At 37.5% G+C, this 24,520-nt stretch overlaps 1 protein-coding gene across 1 annotated transcript in view; it reads left to right on the top strand.

The window, feature by feature from the left end:
* The window catches only part of LOC140322826 (complement C3-like), a 42,674-nt gene extending 18,375 nt beyond the window's left edge, over positions 1-24,299 (top strand). The window contains exons 15-41 of the mRNA XM_072399439.1: positions 482-611; positions 760-834; positions 1,870-2,070; positions 2,589-2,697; positions 3,248-3,333; positions 3,599-3,738; positions 4,018-4,230; positions 5,210-5,276; positions 6,952-7,038; positions 7,330-7,533; positions 8,547-8,622; positions 8,842-9,001; positions 10,253-10,351; positions 10,590-10,740; positions 12,532-12,695; positions 13,521-13,679; positions 15,015-15,074; positions 16,069-16,159; positions 16,954-17,005; positions 18,337-18,424; positions 18,507-18,596; positions 19,428-19,533; positions 20,554-20,643; positions 21,314-21,400; positions 21,489-21,572; positions 22,114-22,249; positions 23,919-24,299. Coding sequence (XP_072255540.1) covers positions 482-611; positions 760-834; positions 1,870-2,070; positions 2,589-2,697; positions 3,248-3,333; positions 3,599-3,738; positions 4,018-4,230; positions 5,210-5,276; positions 6,952-7,038; positions 7,330-7,533; positions 8,547-8,622; positions 8,842-9,001; positions 10,253-10,351; positions 10,590-10,740; positions 12,532-12,695; positions 13,521-13,679; positions 15,015-15,074; positions 16,069-16,159; positions 16,954-17,005; positions 18,337-18,424; positions 18,507-18,596; positions 19,428-19,533; positions 20,554-20,643; positions 21,314-21,400; positions 21,489-21,572; positions 22,114-22,249; positions 23,919-24,060 — 3,147 coding nt within the window. The 3' untranslated portion in view covers positions 24,061-24,299. The remainder of the gene's footprint in view (positions 1-481; positions 612-759; positions 835-1,869; positions 2,071-2,588; positions 2,698-3,247; positions 3,334-3,598; positions 3,739-4,017; positions 4,231-5,209; positions 5,277-6,951; positions 7,039-7,329; positions 7,534-8,546; positions 8,623-8,841; positions 9,002-10,252; positions 10,352-10,589; positions 10,741-12,531; positions 12,696-13,520; positions 13,680-15,014; positions 15,075-16,068; positions 16,160-16,953; positions 17,006-18,336; positions 18,425-18,506; positions 18,597-19,427; positions 19,534-20,553; positions 20,644-21,313; positions 21,401-21,488; positions 21,573-22,113; positions 22,250-23,918) is intronic.
* The last annotated feature ends 221 nt before the right edge of the window (positions 24,300-24,520 follow it).

Genomic DNA, 24,520 nt, shown 5'->3' with positions numbered 1-24,520 from the left:
AGACAACGTTTCTATCAAAAAACTATACCTGACATCTTTTAAAAACACTTTTTCAATTATGATGCATATATATACTACTGGGTTTGTCTTTAGACTCAGGTCAGTAACTGTCCACCTAGGAAATTCACATTCAAAAGCCCTATAGACAGTTTTGGGGGAGGTCAGTTAACCTACCAAGGCATTTTTGGGATGTGTGTGTGTGTATGAAGGGATACTGGAGAGCCCAGTACAAACTGGTAGAAATTGCACCAAATTGACCAAAATTCAATCCTGGCGCTCTATTGTTAAAATGCCAGATTCCTAGTCATAAAGCCACCATACAACCCATGGCAGCTCAGTGGGTAATTTTTCATTTTAAATCCACTGTTAACCTTAGTTAAAGTTGATGGCTAAATCTATATATCCTTTTTGTTTATGAAAAAAGCATAATATAATGGCTTCAGGAACTGACATGTTCTTGCTTTCTATCTATCCTACCTAGGTGTGGAATTCAGTGGAGAAATCCGATATTGGCTGCACATCTGGAAGCGGCGCCAACAACATAGGGGTGTTTTATGATGCTGGCTTGGCTATGCAATCTAGTATAAAGGTTACCACTGTGCAGAGATCAGGTGACCAATGACTTCCTTTTATGTGTTCTTGTAGTGTTGGGATAATTGTATAAGGAAACTAAAAGTAATGCATTACCCATCCATGCTGCTCAGTTGCCAAATCCAGATGTTCTCCAATTTTTCATGGTATTTTTCTCTTCCTTCTTAGAACCTGTCTGTGACTCTCCCCCGGCCCGGAAGCGGCGCTCCACAGCCCAGCTGATTGAACTGCAGAACTCATATGGTGAGAAGAGTTTTACAGGAATAAACACGTTTGAGAAATATCTTATATAAAGGTTCAATAGTTCTATGAAACAAAACTATAGAAAATGTATTAAAAAATGGTATCTTAGGATCTCATTGACACCTCCAAGATAGGATGTACCTTACTCTTATAGCTTCAAGGATCTTTTTCACAGAGCCAAGCCCCCATCCCAATATATTGGTAATAACCTATCCAATCGATGGGAAGATTGGTGTTCTACTTCCTTAATCACATATTCTGCCCAAGCTTCTGATTGGATAACAAAGAAATATCTGAAAATGGTGAAGTTTTGCTTTTGCAGGCAACTTTGTAGCAAAGTAGGGATTGCTAAGAGACCATTGCCAACCTCTATGGAATTGCCCCTTGCTAGCCAAGCCAGTGAGATGTCACTCCCTTGCTGCCCCCTCATTAGGGAGTATAAGTAAGGGGGATTAGGCAGCATTCAGGGCCCTCATGGAAGCAATTCCACAGGAGTATGTGAATGGCTGTCCCAATGTGTTACTAGCAGCAAAGGAAGAGATTCAGTGCCTACTACAAAATGCAGCTACAAAATCATCAATCAGTGCTTTTAGTCACATTTCTGTCTCAAGCATCTGACTGAATAGTAAAATAACAGGAATGCAGACTAATGTTTTACCTGTTTAGTCACATTTCCGACCCAAAACTATTATCTGATTTCCTCAGTAATATATCGTGCCTTAGCTTTTGATTGGATTGTAAAGGAGCAGCAGCACAGGCTGGTATTTTCTTTCCTTAGTTACATTTCCTCTCAAAGCTTTTGGTTGGATAGAGAAAGCCAAGCGGCACGGGCTGAAGGTTTATATTGCAACCTATCACCGCCTAATTTGGTGACAGTTGTACAATGTTAGATTTGCCATGACTTTCTGTTTGAGTGACAGAGGTCTCTGAGACAAAAAGACAAGATGCATTTGGGGGACTATCTAGACGAGAGTACGGGGGAAATATTTTCAGTTTTAAATATGATTCTAAGCTGACACATTATTATCTTTTTAGCCTCCAAGTATGAAGAACCAGTAAGACAATGCTGCAAAGATGGCATGAGGGAGAATCTCATGGGTCACAGCTGTGAGTTTAGAGCAACCCATATAACCGAGGACCAGAAGTGTGTAGATGCCTTCCTGGACTGCTGTGCCTACATTGTGAAGAAGAAAGCAGAAGAAAAAGAACGGAAAGAAATTGATATTTGGGGAAGAAGTAAGAAGTGGCATCACTGGAGAACAAGGCTTCATGACCTCAGTCTCCTGTGACTCCAGTAGCATATCTGTTTTCGCTTTCTATCTCTGGACCTGTTCCTCTGGTTATTTCACACTTGAAACCCCTCTATTGAGTAAATTTACACTACTGTATACATAAAACTACTACTACAGTATACACAAAACTATAAATCAGTCTCTCTCCTACTGAAGCTTACAGTCCTCGAGTGTTCCTACTACATTTACATAGAAATACAAAGGTGGTAAATTTAGGAGAATAGTGTGGGAGGGAGCCAATATTCTCAAAGATAAGGAAACAAGGAAAACATTTTGTATTGTGCACCAATAGAGAATTAAACAAAGGACATCAGTACTGCAAGCTACCAATACTGAGCCACTGTCACACTATCTTAGCTGGTCAGAAAAGAAATATGATCTAGCCACATAACAAGCAAATAGATAGGTAATCACTAGAACCAATACATGATCATTAATAACTTTTCTTAATCTCCTCTGCAGGTGATGATGATGAGAACTACATCCCAGACAACGATATTGTGTCTAGAACTGAGTTTCCTGAATCATGGTTCTGGAAGACAGAGATAATGACTGAAAGACCAACCAATGGGTATTGGCTTGCTTGTTCCTTCTATTTAGAACTATAATAAAAATAAAACCTTGCTTGAGGTTTTTGTGGTGGCACTGCAAACACAGTTTGTGTCCAACCCTGATTGTAAATTTTGTAATTCAGTCATTGAGGTTTTTATGTGGTTTCTAGATGATATGAAACTAGCTTAGTATAATTAAAGCTTACACCAAAACCTGCTCATCCCACATAACTACACTCTTTTTTTTTACGGCAATACTTTTATTGATCCTTTTAATAATCATATTCATTATCAGTCTAGTGTATTATATTTTATGTAAACTATTGATGTAGCATATATTTTTCTCAAATTTAGAAAATGCATTTTTTTTTATGCTAAGAGGTTTTTTTTAAAAAAAATATTAAATTTGACATTTAGCAACATACTCTGGTGAAGAATCAATTACTGCTATTTAAAATGTACAGACCTAGAAGATTCACCATCAGAGAACTTTGCTAAGTGTCCGATCCTTTGCTTTATCAGCATTATCCAATCTATACAGCTATAATTTCCACTTTGTTATTTTTGCAGAATTTCTACCAAGGTGCTTAATGTGTTTTTGAAAGATTCCATCACCACCTGGGAGGTCCTCGCTGTTAGTCTTTCAGAAAATAAAGGTAATGTAATTAGTATTTTTTTGTTAAATTACAGTTTTGGATAGCAGTCAGGAGCTACACAGAATTTGCATGTTTTTTTTAGCCAGTTAGCTCTTCTTTTTTGTGACTTCTTTTTGCAGTTTAGGTCTAATTTAACAATAGGCTTACAACCCCATGTTTACATGAATTACAAGCAGTTTGACAGAGCAAAAGACATTAGCCCTAGCAACAATGTTATAAAGTTTTATTAGAACTTCTTATAAAAAATGTTTCCCTTTTAATTTAGGTCTTTGTGTTGCTAAACCATATGAGATCCAGGTAATGAAAGACTTCTTCATTGACCTGAAGCTGCCTTACTCTGTTGTGAGAAATGAACAGGTAGAGATCCGTGCTGTTCTCTACAATTACGGAAATGACAAAATCAAGGTAAGTGCTGGCCTAATACGGTTTTCATCATCTGTATTCTGTTTACTTTGGTACATTGGAACACATATCCATCCAGTAACGCAACACAACACAAATATGGCTAGCCAAGTCCACCATAGATGTACTGGAAATATTTTATCCGTTGTGCTGCTTACTTTTTTTGTTTTTGTGTTTGCGTATTCAGAATAGTTTAGTTTATTTTATTAGGAGATCTGTGTGCGGTTATAATGTCTGACATTTTTCATGTGTGTATTCATTATTGTTGATTTCTTGTTTTAGGTGCGGGTGACATTTAGTCACAACCCAGAATTCTGCAGTCTGTCCACCACCAAATCAAAATACAGCCAAACTGTTGTTATCGGCGCTCATTCCTCCGTTGCTGTTCCCTTTATCGTTGTACCGATGACTCTGGGACTGCATGATGTGGAGGTGAAAGCTGCCGTCTTTCAACAATTTTTGTCCGATGGTGTCAAGAAAAAGCTAAAGGTCGTGGTAAGTATGCGTTTAGATCATTTACATACCCTGAGAAGGGAAACAAATACAAGACAAAAAACTAAATTACTAAACAGTACTAAAATATATATCTCTGTGCTTCTTAATAAAATAAAATGGAAATGTGTATATATTAACAAATCCTAGCTATGCAAATACAATGTCCAACATTTAACACATTTAAAGCAAAACAGGTTGAGCTGAGTAATAAACCAGGGCTGTCCAACTCCAGTCCTTAATAGCCACTTACTGGTCAGAATTTTTGATATAAACATAATTCCCTGACTTGTTGGGGTCTTTTTTTATCAAGCAATGAATATGACATTCAGCTGACCTTCCCTTCCTGGTTCATGTGTCTTCAGTGGCAATGACTGATTTCCAGTGACAGAATACATGTTTGTTGTTTATTGGAAAAGTAAGGTTTGTGAATCCTTGTCTTCGAGAACAGGAGTTAGACAATACTTCGACAATCCATACAACACTCCATTTATGCAAAATATACAAATAAAGTTCAAATATTCAAAGAAAAACTGTTCAGAGGTAAAAACAATAAAGTTCTGGTTTACTTTACCCAAAAGTGAATTCAAAATAAAGTGATTCCACAACGACCTTTGAAAAAACCTTTGTAGGGATTTTTTAAAACCCTTAAAAACTATTCTTTATTCTTCAAAAAAAATTACTTTACTATAAAAAATTATTTAGATGTACATTATGCATTACATCTGTAATAGATTAAGTCTCAGTTTTTTTTTAATTAGAAAACTATGCATAAAAATAAGGTACCACAAGCAAGTACTATAATAACCTAATACCAAAACTACTACTACTCATTGGATGATACCACTCTGCACTACAATATCATCTATAAGTCCACATTCCCGTTGCAGAGAATGATAAATTCTCGTGTTTGGTGCTTTAGTGTTTTAGTATCACCAAAGTACTGTTATTAATTATTTATCTGCTGATTACTTTCTTTCAGCCGGAAGGAGTTCGTCTTACAAAAAATGTCAAGACTGTGACTCTGGAACCACAGGTGAAAGGCAAAGGTAAGTCCATTCTGAGGTCACCGATAGTTAGGCCTGTAACGTGCGAGGAAAGGAGCATAGAGGAAGGCTGACATGACTGGACAGACAAGGAGCAGACAGCATAGGGTTAAGTTTTTTGGTCAGAGGTGTGCTAAGGGTGGAGTTAAGGAGGAGGTATAGGAGGGGCAGAAGAAGTTAAAAGGTCAGGAAGAGTAAATGGGGGTCTTTTTGGAGAGAGACAGTGTGCATGAAAAGTTTATCCCACCCACCCTCCCTCTCTCTTGTTTGTTGTTTGTTGTGGGGTTAGGTGGCAGTGGGGGTTTTTGGTTGGTCATAGTGTGGGCGGTTGAGATCCTCGAGGGGAGTGTGCTGGTTATTTACTAATTATGGTATTAGGGACCCATCTATGTTATGGAGTCCCTGTTTTCTAGTTAATAGCTTGGTGAAAATTGTTTGGGGGGGGGGGGGGGGGGGGTAGGGTGTTACATATGCATTTTTATTATTACTATTTAACTGGACTGGTGGGGGGGGGGGGGGGGGGGGGGGCGGAAAGAAAAGTATGTATTTGTTCCTGAGCTGGGAGTATGGGTGGCTGGGAGCAATTGTGCAGACCCCAAAAGAGGTATAATGTGGTGGCCTTTGAGAACCAGCAACCAGTAAGCTAAAATTGGGGAATCAGTATTAATATGGTAGTGTTTTTATTTAATTAATATTTAATTTTATAGTTATTACGTGTATACTATTTGTTGATATTTGATTGTATTTATGTTATGTTTATATTGTTTTATATATATTGTTATTTAGTTAATATTTTGTTTATATTAGGAGGCCTACGGGCCATTTAACCAACATATGGTGTGGTCTTTATTTGGGGGGTTAAGTGTTAAAGTTGTTAGTTGTATAATTAAAGGGGGTAAGGGGGGTTTGTAGTCTGGAGGGATGCAAAGTCTCCGTAATTATGTTTTGCCACAGTCATGTCTTTGTTGATTTTAGTGTTTGGAATCTTAGTGGTATCATTAAAGGAAACCTGTGCATGAGAGGAACTTTTTCTGTAATGACAAATGTTTCTTTTGCCATGCTCATATGTGCAGAGAATATTATGCACAAAAAAATTATTTAAATACATTTTTATTAGCCACAAAAAAAGAGCTGCCTCATTAGGAAATGTTGCATCTATGAACATGGAAACAATGAGCAGTACTAGTACCACTCAGTACCACCAGCTATCAACTAGCACTTCCATATGAGTCCTTGAGCCGTTGGCAAGCTCCACAGGGAGCTGCATGAAATCTGCCAATACAAGTGGCAGGTGTGTGCAGAAAATGCCCTAGCAAACTCAGATATTACTTTGTGTAGCTTGTGCAGAGGGCAAAGCTGTGGGAGGGCCCTAACCAGATTCTCCCAGGACAAGCTGTCTGCAGATAACTAAAAGGTGTGTGTGGGGGGGATGTATACAAGACTTCTACACACTACACACGGGCAGAGTATGGGATTAGTTTAGTGCTGGATTACAGTATACATCTGAAAGAAATTGAAATATCATTACTGCTAAAAACATATGCCAAAGTAGTAAAGTTATGGCTTATATTTATTATTTAGTTTTGGTGAATTTTTATGTTGTAGCTGTTCTTGTAGAGTTTGTTATGTGTTTATATCATGTTTTTTTTTTTCATCTCTTTGTGGTTCTTGCTCACAGATGGGGTCCAGAAAGAAGTGATTGATCCATTAAATGAGAAAAATATTGTGCCTCGCACAGAAGTGGAGACCATTGTAACCATTCAAGGTAATAAAAACAAACAAAATACATTTCATAATGTTGCTCTTTTATTGTTAGAGATTACATTATTAAATGAAGCAACCATTGGTAATGTAACACCTTTTTTTTGGCTTTGAAATGGCTTTAGCAGATGGGCAAATTTAGGTAATCTGATGGGATTTTTGAGGCCAATATAGTTATAGTTTTTGGTATTCATTTACAAAATAATGGACCTTTTTAAATTTTGTATGGTATATTATATTCTTAGGTATGTGTGTAAACAAAGTAAATTATAAGAATTTTCTCTCTTCAATTCAGGAACTCCAATCACCCAAATGGTGGAAGAGGCTATAGATGGCAGCAATCTTAATCCTTTAATTGTTGTGCCACGCGGATGCGGAGAGCAGAACATGATTACCATGACACCTAGTGTAATTGCCACAATCTACCTGGATGCTACAGGCCAGTGGGAGAGAGTGGGTGTTAATCGAAGAGAAGAAGCTATCAAGAACATCAAAACAGGCAAGCAATAAACATGGGCTGGTGTTAAAAATGATCTCCAGACACAGAGGTCTTGTCTGATGCTGTTAAAGAGCAACTGGAACATGTTAAAGATATTAATCAAGAATTGGAGATTCTCTTATGGGATCACATAGGATTTTTTCCCCTGATGGAGCAAATGTAAACCATAGTTTATAAGGGTCCTTGAATAAACTATTTATGCTTTCATGGTTTTATTTGGGATATGCTGGCTTGTAGTATGTTTATTTCCATAGAGGTTGAACTTGATGGTCTTTTTTTAACCTAACTATGTAAATGTGTTTCTGTGCATGATGCCAACTACCTAGCACAATGCTATGAGGAAAATGCTAAGAGATTGTGCTTTCCATATACCTACACTATTATTATCTAAGGCACCTGTGTTCCTTTTTGATATTTATATCATACCTAATCATAGCGTTTTGCTACAGTTACTTGTTTACATTCTTGCTTCAGTGGAGTTTGGAAATAAGAGACACACTTTGGTGTCTTTGGTGTTGTCACAATCGTTTGTGATCTCTCCTTTCATCACCACATGTGGTCTAGATCCACAGGCAGGGCATATCCCAATTATGAACATCATTAGGAAGTGACAATATACTTTGACAATATACATTAAGGCAAGCAGTAGAATTCCAACAACATAGACTTACTGTTTTTAATGAATTAAAGACATTGAGATATCCAAAATTCCTGCTATTGGTTCCCCGAGTAACCTGAGGAAGCCATCTGGGCGAAACACGTCGGGAAGGGAAACCTTTTTTTTTTGAATGCATATATGAATGCCAATTAAAGTGTGATTTATCCATATGTATTTTGTTTCTTTGTATGTAATCTGTGAAACATAATTTTATACCCATTTTTAACCAAAGTAATATAGTGTCTACAAGTACCTGACAACTACACCTTTAATGAAGGACTGCTTGAAAGTGTGAAAAAAATGTATCAGGGAGATATATTGCGCTTGGTCATTCTAACATCTTGTTAATCTCTAGGTTATGTACAGCAACTTGTTTATCGCAAAGCAGACGGTTCCTATGCCGCTTTCAAGGACAGACCAGCCAGCACATGGTAAAAAAAAATCTATACTTAAACATCATTCAGCATAACTTTATTCTTTTTTATTATGTTGGGTGTTGTATTGCCTTTCTCCTGTTGTATGCTTTTTTTTATATATGATGAATGTCCTGGCTCTGCTTGGTTCTTGATAAAGCTGCGTCTTTTATTCATGATAACAACTTGCTCTGCTTCTTCTTTTCTATGTAGTTTATGATGATATTTTCTACACAGGCTGACAGGATATGTGGCCAAAGTATTTGCCATGGCTCGACCATTGATGGACATAGAACCTCATGTGCTGTGTGGTGCCATCAAGTGGCTGATCCTTGAGAAACAAAAACCAGATGGCTTGTTCAAAGAAGATGCTCCAGTAATTCATCAGGAGATGATTGTATGTACCTATTAACCATTATTATTTATCTCTTACATTACAACTGATACCATACATTTTTTTAAAGTGTTAGCCAAAGATTGGCATTAAAGTGATGTCATATAACAAATTATTATCACATGACAAAACAAGAAATGGAAAAACTCCTCAACCTTTACTAATCATATTACACAACATGACATGACATGACATCTTGGGGCAGAATGGTGGCTCAGAGGTTAGAACTTTGGCCTTTGCACTGCTTAGATCACAGGTTCAAATCTTGGCCAGGACACTATCTGTATGGAGTTTGGAGGCTCTCCCTGTGCTTGCATGGGTTTCCTCCGGGTACTCTCTCTCCGGTACTCCGGGTACATGGGTTTTCTCCTATATTCCAAAAACATGCAGTTAGGTTAATTGGCTTCCCCCCAAAAAATTGGCCTTAGTCTGTGTTAAAGACATATTATTAAGGTAGGGACATAAGATTGTGAGGGACCTTGTGAGATAGCTAGTGACATGTCAATGGACTTTGTAAAGCGCTGCCTAATATGGCAGTGCCATATGAATAGAAGTAATAATAATAATCTTTAGATTTAAAGATGGTTGAATACCCTGGAGTTCTACCCTGCAGAATACGCGGTTTGCAGTTTTATTGAGTACTTGAGAACTTGAATTTATAAATCTATTGATCAGCCTAAGGTTATCTTTTCTTACTTTCAGTTAACAGTTTTATAAATGATGAAAAAAGTGGCAGTTCTTTGCTAAAACTTAATCAGGACTCTCTACTCCAGTTCTTCTAGGCCAGGGTAAGCACAGACTGTTAGCATTTCTCCAACAAAGCAGTATATTTCATAAGGTATGGTTTATGAAGATTCAGCAAATGAATCTGTTTAAATGAATATCTGGCATATACGGTATATGGCCCTTGAGGATTGGAGTTGTGCAACTAAATGGGATTTTTTTCTGTTGAAAAAATAAAACCTGGACAAAGCGTCAATCAATACAAATCACATTTATATTTTGCCTAGTAGTAAGATGTATAGAATGTGAAAAGGGAGGTGGTAAAGTATGAATGTGATCAAATATCATCAAACTTACACTTAGTATATATAGTCACACTTGACTAGACTTGATCTGTAACGCTACCATGAAGATTGAGACAACATTGAAGGGTAAACTCTTGACTAGTTTAGATCTATGGTCTTCATTATCTGCCAGTTAAATTTTTGCAAGGTCTCAACATCACCTTTCTTCATTCTTTTTTTCTCACAGGGTGGGTTTAAAGGATCAAAAGAACCAGATGTTGCTCTCACATCCTTCATCTTGATTGCCATGTTGGAGAGTGAGGCTGTCTGTACTCCACATGTGAATGTAAGTAACGTGGCTTTAAAGATGACCTTGCTCAGCACACAGCTGAGAATGACGATCCAACATCTGAAAAAGTTGATATACCTAAAAGGGCCTAGTTAATAACCATATATCCACATAGAGATACCAAGCACTTTTTTGACATATATACTGTTAATGTAAATTATCAAGAAGGCAAAATTCTTCATTAAAAATTCTCTACAGTACCACTAACTCTTTACTTTTTTCTGCTATTTATTAGAACCTGAAGCTCAGTATTGAAAAGGCAGCCAGCTTCCTGCTGGGCCAGTATCCAAATCTGAAGAAACCATACTCCATTGCAATTGCAACATACGCCCTTGCTATGGCTGGATCCATTGACAATTCAGCAAAATTGATGTCTGTGGCTACAGGTACAGTGACGGATTGCACATTTTTATGAAGTGACTCACCTGTGTGCGAATCACCTATCTTCATTCCATTGCCGCTGCCATCCTCCTTCTTTTCTTCCAGAGATGATTATTGGCCAACTTTATTTGCCTTGCCAGGGTGACAAAACTCCTGCACAGGTGCACAGGATTTCATTGATCTTGGCACATGCAAGGGAAGCCGGGATTGTGGGCGCATGCACAGCTCAGCTTTTTGGCAGGTAAGACATATTATTGCAGAAGGGTACATCGCCTGTCTCTTTCTGCAATAATGACCTGCTGATAATGAAAACCTAAAAGTAGAACTTTAGTACCAGTCTTTTCCGGGGTTTGAGACCTTCACCCATCTTTGTAGTAACTCTTTGTCATGTGCAAAGAAGTTTAATCTGGCACCAAAGAATGCTGGGAATATACAATGAACTGGGCATATGCATTCTAAAGAAACAGGCAGTTAGGAATGTTTTCTTGTAAAGAAGACATAGGGGTTATATAATGAAGGGGTTAAGACCTTTCACCTAGTGCCTTGCTTGGGGAGACAGGGCCCCAGGGCTACAGTTTACATAGAGGTGGTGTAAGTCCTGAGAAGGGCCAAGCCTCAGAGTCTAAACAGTAACCAGGTCTTTCCCAGAGCCTCTAGTAGTGAGGATGTTGTGCTGCTGGTTTCAGCCAGGTTGCTGTCCTCGGGCACACCAGGGTGGGTAGGATGAAACACAGTAACAAATCACTAGGCAGAAGAATTGTTAAGGAAAGCAGGGGTCGAGGCAGGCAGCAAGCAAGAGAGGTCAGCTCACAAGCCAGAGGTCAAATACAAGGGATTCAGGAAATGGACATTGGTGGCACAGGGGCCACCGCAGACATAGGGAACACAAGAGACACTGGAACCAACAGGAGGAACAGGTTGATACAGGGAACCACAGACAAAGAGGAACACTGGAACAACACAAGGAAACTGGTGGGAAAACAAAGGACGAGGCAACAGGGGGTTAACAGAGGAGCTGGACAAGGAAAAGCACTGAATTAAACAGCGGGTATACAGGAATTGCTTAGCAGAGCTAGGGGGCTCGACGCTAGTGGAGACATGTTGGACGGACGCTTAGTGCTGTGTGAGCTAGCTAAATAGTCAATGGTGATTAAGAGACTATTTCCTGATTGGCCAGCGGGAGGGGCAATGCTGAATAAATCTGGGGGAGCAAGCGCCTTGGCTTAGAACTGCAGGCATGCGCCCCAGAGAGGCGCAAGGAAGAGGTAAGTCTGACACCTAGCAAAGTGTATTTTCCCTTTCCAAAGGAAATTTCATGTAGCTTAGTAGCCAAATGTGGTCTAAATTCATTTCAAAATATACCCAATCGTGCAAGCAAAACAGGAATTTTGCTTGCCCTTTATTAAATGATTGCGTCAGAAGAGCTTTATCTTTTTTCACCCAGCTGAGTAAAATATAACTTGCAAAGGGATTATTCTTTTTGCTAACAGTTTTTTTATATTTTTTTAGTATCTAAACCCCGGTAAATTCTGAATCATTGACAAATATTCCAGTCAGGAAGGTTGGAAGTTAAAAGTCAGATCCTTGTTTCGTGTTGGATAAAGAATGTAGGTCAGCATGACAGCCAAGCATACAGTATTTCTAAAAGGTTTACCTTTATGTCTCTCATGACATAAGGTCATGAGGTTGTGGAATAGTTGATTCTGTTTTTTTACAGAGTGTGTCTGTATAGCCTATGTGCTAATTTCTTGATTTTGTTCTGTGCCATTAATTCTGTGGTGTATTTTTCCCCAAAGACAAGACCCACTGGGATGAACAAGGATCACGATTCATAACCCTGGAGGGCACATCTTACGCTCTGCTTGCTCTTCTGCGCTTAAAAGACTATGAACCCACCGGACCGATTGTACGCTGGTTGTCTGAACAAAGATACTATGGAGCAGTGTATGGATCTACACAAGTAGGTGTCACCAATGCTTCTGTTTCTCTTAAAAATAAAGGTCATCCTTCAGTTTTAATTGGATAAACACCTGGATGAATGAAAACAAAAAATGTGCATACAGCTTGTTTCTTTAGGTAGCAACCACTGCTGATGAGTAGAAAAGCCTGTCCCCTGCCAGCATGATCTCTGTTAAGATGCAGTGATCTCTCTGTAGAGTCAGACTCAGAGCTTCACAATCATCAAAACATATGCTCCTTGCCTAAATTGCCTCTCTGATGAGTGTCAGACCTCTGGAGTGAGACCACTATGTTCTCAGGGAGAGTCCTAAAAGTCCTTCCGTACAGCATGATGATTTGTCAAGGAAATAAACTGTAAGATATTGGACACCTTTGACTTATCTGGTGATCAAATCTGCTTAGCAACAATGTAGGGCCACTTGAAAGAAAAATTTGGTATGGTATATTTCAATATTAAATTTGGTTGCACACACAGGCATATACTGTATATTTACAAATATTAAGAGAATGGGTAGAAAGTGGAAGGCTTGTAAGCATTGAAGTATAAATAATAGGTTTATGGGAGCAAAAGCCCAGGGCTCAGCCTTGTACGGGTGACTCTGGTAACATAAAGGTGCAGCTACCTGAAGGTTCCAGCACATATAACCATCACATTTTATTGCCAGTTATTACTACTTCATTTTATTGCTTCTGGATGCCAAAGCTTTTTTGGATCAGACAAAACACTTTGTGGTAGTAACTTTTCTTGAGTCTTGATCGCTATATATAATAGGAATATATTGACTATGACTGTTTTTTTCTAACCTTTTCCTTTTACGACTTTTAGGCCACCATCGTAATGTTTCAAAGCTTGGCTCAGTATCAGATAGATGTTCCAACTGCTACAACATTAGATATGGATGTGTCTATTCATCTTCCTGAAAGAAAATCACCTTTATCATACCGCCTCTTTATGCAGAATGCCCTGCTTGCACGCTCTGCTGAGGTAAGAGTATTATTAATAATATTATTATTATGAGTACGCTATTTAGAACACTGCACTGGACAGCTTTCTTTTCAACTGACAAAGACCTGCCTGCCCAAAACATGCCAATTTGAGATAAATATTCATGCCATCTCAGCAAGGGGTCTTCTGGTTGTACACAAGCTTGCACATCTTTTTGCTGGATTTGTCTACCTTCACTCCTTCTGTGGCCTCACTTCTGGTTCTGGAGCCTTCCAATTGTTCCTCTGCTCACCTGCTGCCACTGTTATGTACATAGCCTATCCATGCAAAAAGGCATTCTCACTTATTCTGAATGGCTACAACCTCAATTAAAGTGTATCAGACACTGGGAACAGATGACCCATTTTAGTATTTATTAGCTTGTTTTTTATACTTTCATCCTTAGACTTTTCAGTTTCAACTTGTTGCTGACCCTTCTTGTTTGACTTTGTTGATCCATTTTAGGTTTGCTGGATCACCCAGGTTCTCCCAATATAGTCTATCTACTCCAGTCTTGGAGAGCTTTCAGGCCCAATCTGTAAGGCGAGAATCCACTAAGTTTAGGGAATGTGATGAAACATCACTTTGCAAAGGCTTTTTTTTAAAAAAGCAAACAAACAAAAAAAAAACATGAGTTTTGCTTGTACACGATTGGATAGCTAAAGTCAGCAAAGCTTCAATTCACTTATTTAGCAAAGTCAAATATCCCATGCAGAGTAATAATACACTTTTGCTAAAAGAAAAGCCTAAACTCCTTTTATATAGTATGGTATTAGTAAATCAACCCAATATCTACCAACTAGTAGAAGTGTATACTAATTCTAGAGATGAGTGGTTGGTAAAATTACTCCTAACTAATGTGATATTTGACTCAAATATGTACTCTATAAAGTTGGGGGACAGGGGGCCATTTAAAAGAGTGTAGAACAAAACCTGTTGTCCACTTTTTCATTTCAATTTTCTAGACCTGCCATTTTTATATGTAAAAATTCTGAGTAGGTTAAAAGTGGAGAGTACAGGTACAGTAATACGTATAAAGTTGAAATTGCATTTTTCATCCACTTTAGCAATAAGTAGCTTTCTGTCTTTTCACAAAACACACACACCTACAGACCTACATCTACATGATTCAGATGTAGAGTGGGAACTGCACTATCATTTATAACTTTAAACAACAATAAACACATTTTTTGAATGTAGAAAACACCAGGGCCAGGCTGATTTTTGGCAATGACAGCATGCATTTAAAAAGTTACCTTGATTTGCTTTGTTTCAGTCTGTGATCTTCATTGTTAATTTTTTATTTAATCCTAAACAAAGTAAATTTTATTGCAGACCCGACTCAATAAAAAGTTTGAGGTGACTGCAAAGGGCAAAGGACAAGGAACACTCACGGTATGTTATGAAGAAACCATGTTGAAGGTGATACCACTCTGATCACTTTTACCTATTACAATTTTGGAAATTCATTGTTAAAGAAATACATTGACAAAGCTTCTAGAAGTTCACCAGACCCAGTCTTTGCGCGCCTACCCTTTTGATAATATCGGAGCGTTTTCGAGAGACACATGGTTGAAAGCTGTTTGTTAAGGTGTACTAAAGGCAGCAGTTCTACTGGCTAAGGGGTGTCAGGAACAGTTCACGATTACTTATCTGGTTTTCAGCTGATGTTTGCCTTGCCAACCATTTTGATATCATCAAAGCAGTTGATGAATGATCTGAAGATGCTGATGAACACCTACACTAATTTGAAACAGTTACCTGCAACATTTTTCAGTGGCCCACTTCCTAAATCCTCTAAAACCATTAAAGGTGATTGGTCTAGCCAGCTGAATGACAGGGGCATAGATTAGTGCCAGAAGGCGGTGGGTCTTAATCTCAATCAGTCCCTGTGTACAATTTAGGCCTATGGCTTTAGAGGCAACAACAGATACCCCTAAAGTGGAACTAGAAGTTTGCAGTCTGAGTTTTATTGTAGAAACGGACTGGCAATTTCCCCACTGCCATAAAACAAACTCACCTGCCTGATCACCCCCTAAAACTGCCAATATCCCTGAGCTGCGTATGCTACTGGGACTGAATGAATTCTGGAACGCCTGCACAGGAGTTACGTCATTTTGGCCTGGTCAATGCTTTAAGCAAGGATGAGTAGGAGGATGAAGTTGACTGTACCCATGATGCAACGGGAACAGATGAGTATATACAGGGTTTAGTTCTGCTTTAATGTAAAAAAATTAAAAGTTTTGTTTCTCAACCACTCTCAATAGTTCACAAACCGTTACTATCATCCAAGACCAGTCAATATATTTGAAAATTTCTCTACTTTTATTACTATGACTATCCTATAATGCCTATATCCATGTAAATGAAACGTGTGTCTTTCTTGCAGGTCATGTCAGTGTATCATGCTATTGTGACAGAGAAAGAACGCCAATGCAAAAACTTTGATTTGACAGTCAAAGTGGCAGAAGAACCCAATGGTGAGTGTGTGGTTTTTTGACCCTCAAAGGCCTGATTTTGTTTTGTGAGAAATCATCGATCAAGTAGAACTTAGAGTAAGGCCCTAAAAGGGCTCTGTGTATTATCACAAAATAATTTGTTATAGCAGTAACATTCTTCTATCTTTATTACACTTCAGAGATTCAACATTATATTAGTTCAGGCAATAATCAGCTAGTCAGCATCTACTACCTGCATTTACATACTGGCAAGAGATAATACAGGCATGTAAAACTCAACTAACTTTTATTTTCTTGGGTATGTAGACATCCAACACACAAAGAGGGTTATAGGTTTCCACCTTCTTCTCTTTGGACTCCATGAGTGATCTTGCGCAATTGGTAAACATTATTCCATACGTTGCAAACCCATTGAATCGGCTACCGTAGGGACCCATTGCTAGGTTTCATAGTGCCCCTGACAACCCTAATTCTGAAAGCAGTTAGGTAAACAACCATCTGGGCACCAATTGTCACTTTGGCAACTGTTTTGAAGTTCAACACTTACAGATATCTATATTTGCTTGTGAACTTGGTGAACACAATAATCTCTGGAAGAACCTTAGTTGAACATAAAGTAAGGTTCCTCCAAGGAATTATTCTTTCTAATAAACATGTAAGGTTATGTACAGTTGATTTAAAGCAGAAAATGTGCAATTTGTCATAAAGTACAATATTAATTTGCCGAAAGTACACTTAACACAAATTCAAAAACAATGAATTTTAATAAATTAAACAAATAGTTATAGTACATTAATATATAGATTTTCTTACAGCTAAAAGACCAGAAGGGGCAAAATCCAGTATTTCATTGGAGATCTGTGCAAGGTATGATTCGTCTTGTTACATACTGAAGTTAAATTATTTAGTTAATTTGAAATGCGGGATTTTTTAAATGATAGGCAGCTGAAATAACTCTCACAAAGTCTGCATTTGCATACTAACTGCTCTTAAAGCAAAGTGGTGGTTCAAAATGAAAATCTAAAATAAGGGCACTTTAGGAGTCCTGCACTAATATTGAAATCTAGGTTTGCATTTTTTTCTTTGGATTTGTATTACTTTTTAAAAAAAAACAAATAGCTGGACAAAAGATATTTTTGTAAATATTTGCCTGAATTTTTGCTTTAGAGGCTCAGGGAATAGAAGAAGCACCAGTTTACTTAAGCATATTTTGCCATGGCTCATGTATCCAAGCCATTGCAGAACTATTTTTCTTTTCTTTTTCTACTATTCTCATCATTCTATTTCCCATGGTTTTCTTTTTTTCTATCCTTTTTCTTTTTCTGTTTTCTTTTCTTTCTTTTCCTTTCTTACAGCTTTTCTTTTTTCTCCTCACTTTCCTTCTCACGTTTTTATTTATCTTTTTTCTTCCTTACTTCCTTTACTTCTATTTATTTACTGCCTTCACTTTCATCTCCTCACTTTTTTCTCTTAATTTTCTTTCCAGTTTTCCTCATTCCTTTTTGTTGCTTTTTTTCCATTTCTTTTAATTTATCTTTACTTCCTGTTAGTTTTACCTCTTTTTATCTATTTCCTACCTTTTCTCTTTCATTTTATTTTGTACAATTCTCTTTTCTGATTTGTTCTCTTTTCTGTTAAATTTCATTTTCCATTCCCTTTTTCTTCACATTCTCTTTTCTTTTCATTATTTCCCTTTCCTTTCCCATGTTTTTCCTTTTCTCTCACTTTTCATCCTTTACCTTTCAGTTTCCTTTTCCCCTCTTTTTCCCTAGCTTTCAATTTTCTTCCATGTACCTGTTTTTTTTCAACCCCTCTCTCTCTTTCTCCTTTTTTTTCTTTTTCAAGCTATGTACATAAGATAGATATTTATCATTCAACAATTGATGAAGGACTGATTGTTTCAGATGAAACTCTAGCAGGTGTAATGTAGCCCCTTTGGAGTCATTTTGCGATCCACAGTGATAGATCACTAACCAATCAGCCAGGATTACTGCTATAATTTCCTATGGAGGAGAATGTGATGGGGTACTTCCCAATTACCCTTTCCTCTCCAAAGAGCTGAACAGCACTCTGTGTACAGAAATTAAAACAGAAGTTTACTAATTTCTATTTCCCTACCTCACTTCCTTTGCACCTTAACTTTATTTATAACAAACACTTCCACCCTACAATAATAAGCTCCTTTGACCTTTTTGTAGACATCTGCAGGACCGGGATGCCACCATGTCTATTATTGACATTTCCATGATGACTGGATTTTCTCCAGATACTGACAGCCTCAACAGAGTGAGTTTTCTGGATTTAAGACCAGAATAAATTTACCTAATTAGTGTAATTTACTAACTTTTAATTTTCGTTCTAATCATAGCTATCCAGAGGCGTGGACAAATATATCTCAAAATTTGAGATTAACAAGGGAGCAACAGATAAGGGTACTCTTCTGTTATACCTGGATAAGGTGAGGATATATTAGTGTGGTAGACAATAATTGTCTAGATTGTCATTATAAAGTTGAGTATTTTTTTTTCTTATTCTATGAGTCCTAAGTAAAAAATTTTGGGGTCAACTTATACCCAGGAAAACCTTTTCTTCCATATTCAAAGCAACACAGAGAAGCAGCTGGGGCTCTAACCCCCCTCCCCTCCCCCATCCTCTCTTCCTCAATTTGCAGAGCAGCACACAGAACGGATGGAAGACAAAGCTTACCTGTTCGAGCATATTGATTTTTAGGATCTTTCCTTCATCCAAGTTGCTCCTATTCATTGCACAGATACTTGTATATGATGCCATATGCTTTCATTCATGACAGTAAATGATGTCATTTATAAGAACCTGTGATAAATGGGGGAGTATGTGATATCACATAAAAGCAATTGCGATGAATGGGAGAGAGTGAGGATCAGTGTACTGAACATGGAAAGCAAACGTATTTCTTCCTGGTTCTTTAGAGCACTCTGCATGTAGGGAGAAGGCCACAGACCACTAATGTAAATGGGAATGTTATTGGGGGCCACCAATTTAATAGAAGATGTAATTGGGGAGGAAGCTCAGTGACCACCAATGTAAGAGAGGTAGCTGGGGTGGGCCCACTGACTACCAGTGTAAGAAATTATATTACTAGTGGGCTCACTGACCATTACTGTAACAGCCTATACAAATAATGACCAATGGAAAGTCACTATTTGCAATCTATTTTATAGGGTTGGTTTAAATGTGTTATTTTTACATCCAGTGTTTTTGTTGTCCGTTTAACATTGTAATTTCCCTATCTTTTTCTTTGACATTTTAGATTTCTCACAAGCGTCAGGATTGTGTGAAATTCTATGCCCATCAGATCTTTGAAGTAGGTCTTATCCAGCCAGCTTCTGTCACAGTTTATGACTATTATACTCCAGGTAAATAACTCCTATATTATAACTGATCATCCTACACAAATTAAAAGCTGAATTAGGTAGGACTGAAGTACAGTTTGCCACTTCAACAACTACAACTACAAACATTGAATGAATTAGAATTATTTGGGTCATCAACAGTGGAATGTGCACAATTGTACATCTGTCTTGTGTATTTCCGTATTTATATTGTGATATTTAGGGGATTCAGAATCATTAGCCTTATGGGACACTGAGGGCTTTCCTGTTTATTGGTTATCATTAAAGACTGGTCCTCAGCAAAACCAAAAACTTCAATGACAAGCTCCTCTGAAGTATAGACAAGCTTTGTGAAGTATATTCACAAAACCAGGTCTAAGGTAGAGATTGCAAGGGGTTCCTTGACCTGTGACTGACTGTTCTCCCTTCTTATGAAGTACTGCAAAGTTTCAGGTCTTACGTCACTTGGCATAACCACATGCATGACATTAACTATTTTTTTCGTGTCTATAAGGGTAGCATTGTGACTGCCATCATAAGGAGTCATCTTTTACACTGAACATCAATACAAGGGGCATTTCCAAATGACCTTTGATTACATTATTATTAGAAGCTCCCTGATTCCTGAAAATTATATTCAAAGTTCCTTGACGGTAAAAAGGCTGAGAAAGGCTGGTCTAAGGGTTCATGTAATTGGCCAAATAAAACATGAATTTAGATTCTATTCTTTTATCTTGCGTTTATGAGCAGTTTCAGACCCATTTTATGTGATTTCCTTCACTCCTACATTTGACTTTCCAAACTGTATTATACTGCTTTTCCATCTCCATTGACTTTTTTTTTTGGAAAAGAAAGCAGCTCTGAAGCAAACACAAATTGCTATTCACAATCATTTATTGTACCCGCATGTCTGTTCATTATGTGAAGGCTATGGCTGTTCTCACTGTAATTTGCAAAGCAATATCAGTCATTTAATAATACATTGAGAATATGTATTTGTATATCTTCTGCCTCTTTTCTCATTGTAATTACATCTTCCTATAGAAAATCGATGCACAAAATTCTACCATTTAGAAGAAGGCAGCAAATTACTGGGCAGAATCTGCCATGCAGATGTATGCCGCTGTGCTGAAGGTAAGTCATATGAAACTTGTGGAATAAAATCAGATTATATAATCACATTGGTGCAAGAACAGCACACGAGTGGCTCACCATTAGAGAAAATTGGGATTGTTAGCACCATAGCAGCACTGTTTTGTATGTAGAAAGTAAGCCAAATGGTTATTACTTACTTTTGGCAGGTGATGTTTGATTGATCTACTCCTAGTTGTCCAACCCTGCCAAAATGTACAGAAACATTATGAAAGAAAGTCAACAACAAATACACAGCACACTGACCAATAATAACCGTAGACTTGAGAGTCAACTACCCATTACCAATAACGAATCATACAGTAAAGATAATTGTTGAAAACACGATTGCTTAATGAGCTGGCCCAACATATAGAGATATCAGTGAGTAGAGGGGAACACCCTTAATGGACCCCCATTGTTGAAAACAATCATCATTTTTTTTTTTCAAACACTTGGATCCTCCAACTATCATCACATGATAAAAAATCCTTGGGGAGGCCTTTACTGGATCAAAATGATGTCAAAGTGATGTGATGTTTGTGGTTCACCAGTAGACCTTACTGCCCCAATAAACCAAGCTAAAAATGACTTTTGTACACAAATCTTTTCATTTTCCATTGCCAAAAAAAATATTTCTGGTGATCCATGGGGCTTTTTTTTTGTCTTGCAGCAAACTGTTTCTTGCAACAACAACTTGAAGGTGAAATCGATGCACAAGAAAGAATGGAAAGAGCTTGTGGACAAGGAGTGGACTATGGTGAGAACCACATGATGCTTAATCCTAAATCATTATTTGTAGTACATTTCATTAATTGCTAATACTGACACATTTCTTTTCTCAATAGTATTCAAGGCACGACTAGATACAGTTGAAGCAAATGAGAACTACGACAATTATGTGATGACTATAGAGAAGGTCATCAAGCTAGGTATGTAAAATATAAACATTAGGTAAATGGATTGCTGTGATGATGATCAGGTTTAAGGATTTAAAATCAATTGGTACCAATTTGTGTATGTAAGAAAAAAGAAAGAAATACAACCTACGCAAGCCTGTTTTTGATGCCTCTGTCCCACTGGGAAGTGTAGTGTGATTTTCTTTTACGTCCCAGAACAAATACACAATGGACATTAAGAGGAGATTTTCTTTCCAAACAGAAGCAATTCCCCTCTTAGACAACTGTTCCCGGTGAAAGGGTCTCCAAACATTCCTCCCCATTTCATATATTGGTGTCAACTGTAATACCCTACATTTCCTGTAAAAATAGTCACCAGGACAAACAAAGATGAATTTATCAAATGTGGTTACAGACAAGCCTTTTTTTTTTTTTATAAATACTGATATCATCACTGGATCTATGTGTGTCTTCATTTTACAATTTTACAATGCACATGCATTAATAACTCATAGAACTAATATTATACTCCTTTAATATGTTTTGAACTTTTATTCTCTTTTTTTGACAACAGGTACAGATGAAAGTGTTGAGCGCAAACAAAGAAACTTTGTTAGCCACATTAAGTGTCGTAAATCCTTGGATTTGAAGAAAGGGAGACAGTATCTGATTTGGGGAGTCAGAGGTGACCTTTGGGAACAGCCATCTGGGTAGGTTCATCCATCTATAAACACTCATGGTAACGTAGGCTTTTGAAACATGATTCAATTTCAACATGCATCTACCAGTGTGCAATCAGGCTGGTCCTCTGGTCTTTTCAGCACACAAGTTGCAAACTGTTCAAAAATTCATTATAGCAAACATGTTGCTTAGATAAGACTAGAGCAAGGAGGAAAGTATTAACACATAGCTGCTACTTTTAAAGTTCTAACTTTGGAACTGAAACAATCCGCCTGGAGTTTTCTTACTTTCTGAGACTGAAGAGTAACTCCCTTCCTTTCTTTCCATAATACAGTGCTTGCACTACCTATTTACAGGGCTAGGTACTTTCATTAGGATGATCATTGGGTGTGTCCATACATGTGAACATATACACCTTAAAAACCTGTACTTATTTTCCTCCTTGTCAACTTAAAGAAGATCTGAATTCATATAGCTTTCTCTAAAAATGGGAAGAAGAAGGCAATGGACTAGTCACTAGCATTGACTGTAGGATCCCTGCAGCTAATATTTACTTAATTGCCTTGTTCTGGACTGTTCTTTTATGTGGGGGTGGTCAGGTAGCCTCCTTTTAGAGGAGCAGGGCTTGCCTGGCTAGTCACAGAATTGAAAGAACTGAAAGTTGGCAGATGCTTGCACTGCAGGTCCCCAGGTACTGCTTCTACTTCAGCAAACAAAATGTTAGAGACATCACCTAATTTTATACCAGATCTGGTGATAAGCGGATCAGCTGCCAATTTTATGCTTGATCATCTTACTAATTTTCCAATCAGTCTGAAGTCCCAAAACACTGCACATACATGTATAATATTTTTAATTTCCCCCTTTCAATTCTGACCAGCTAATAGCGTCTTCTGTACCTAGAAACTGCCCAATAAGTAACCTAGTTACCATTCAAATCTCACGTTGGCCGCCTGTACAGTAAACTTTTTTTTCATCTTTGCCCCCTGCTTCAATACAAACACTAATTGTGTGAACGCTCCATCCCGTACACCCAAAGTGATTAGAATCTTTGACAATCAAAAGGGAATTGTTTGTACATAAGACACCACATTTACAACCGATCATGGTGTGTAAAATCAAATGGCCTTCAAAAGCTTTAAGACTTTGTCTATGGATGTCCTACTACACTGGTAAATAGTGAAGAAAAGTTTTTCAATCTCAACTCTCTTTATTCAGCCCTAGGGAAGAGAAGCATGTCAGTAGGTGTGACCTTTACTGTGAGATATATAATAGAAGACCATGTGGGGGGGGGGAGACTCGCATCATTGTAAGAAGAAGGAATTAGTTTATAATTAGTTTATGGACAAGAAACAGCAAGATAATTCTCTTTAGGGTTACTAATTACTTTAAGGTCTGTTAAATTTCCAACATCATATTTTTAGCTTTCATTAAAAAAACCTTCATAAAAACGCTAAAGAAAATTCCAATTATTTTATGGATCATGTGACATTTACTGATAGTACTGTGTGGTTTCAATCCCTAAAAACATAGTGATGATGTCAGCCTTTTGCAGCTCTATTGCCCAATAATTTGCTTTTTCATCAAATCGTTGTTTGTGTTTGTAATGGTTATTGTAGTTGGATGCTACTTAAAATTGGATGAAGCTGGCCTTTCATTTTCATAACTTGTTAAAGATGTTTTTACTATTCTCTTTAGATACTCCTACATTATTGGGAAAGACACTTGGATTGAATGGTGGCCAAATGACAGAGAATGTCAGGAACCAGAAAATGAAGCATTATGTGATGACTTCTTGATACTAGCTGATAATCTGGAGCTTAATGGTTGTCCATCGTAAATTGAACATAAAGTCCTGTGGACTCCCCTTATCATGTTTCAATTAAGTGTCTTCAGCATGCACTAATATCATTTTCTATGTCAATAAAGCTACGTATGCTAGCTGTTGTGTATTCTCCAATGTACACTGAATGTTCACCTGCCTAACATCTTTGAAGTTTTACCTACAGTTTGATTTTCCTTTTTTACGTTCCTTTTTTAAGGTGTATTTAAATTGCAATAAAGGTGTTTTATAATCCAGTGTAGCTATTATGGATATGTATTCTTATTCACTATCCTGTATAAATAGAGGGCAGGTAAGCTGCACCTACTTTCAATATCCTATACATTCTCCTGCAGTAATGAAGGTGTGGAAGAATCAGGTGCCCTTTAAAACATTGACAAGAATTGCACAGTATGGATGGGATTCTACTTATTATTATTAATAAACAGGATTTATATAGCGCCAACATATTACGCAG

The sequence above is a fragment of the Pyxicephalus adspersus genome, chromosome 2 (assembly GCF_032062135.1).
Source record: "Pyxicephalus adspersus chromosome 2, UCB_Pads_2.0, whole genome shotgun sequence".
NCBI lineage: Eukaryota > Metazoa > Chordata > Amphibia > Anura > Pyxicephalidae > Pyxicephalus > Pyxicephalus adspersus.
The sequence above is the reverse complement of the archived record's forward strand: the minus strand, read 5'-3'. Positions and strand labels throughout refer to the sequence as shown.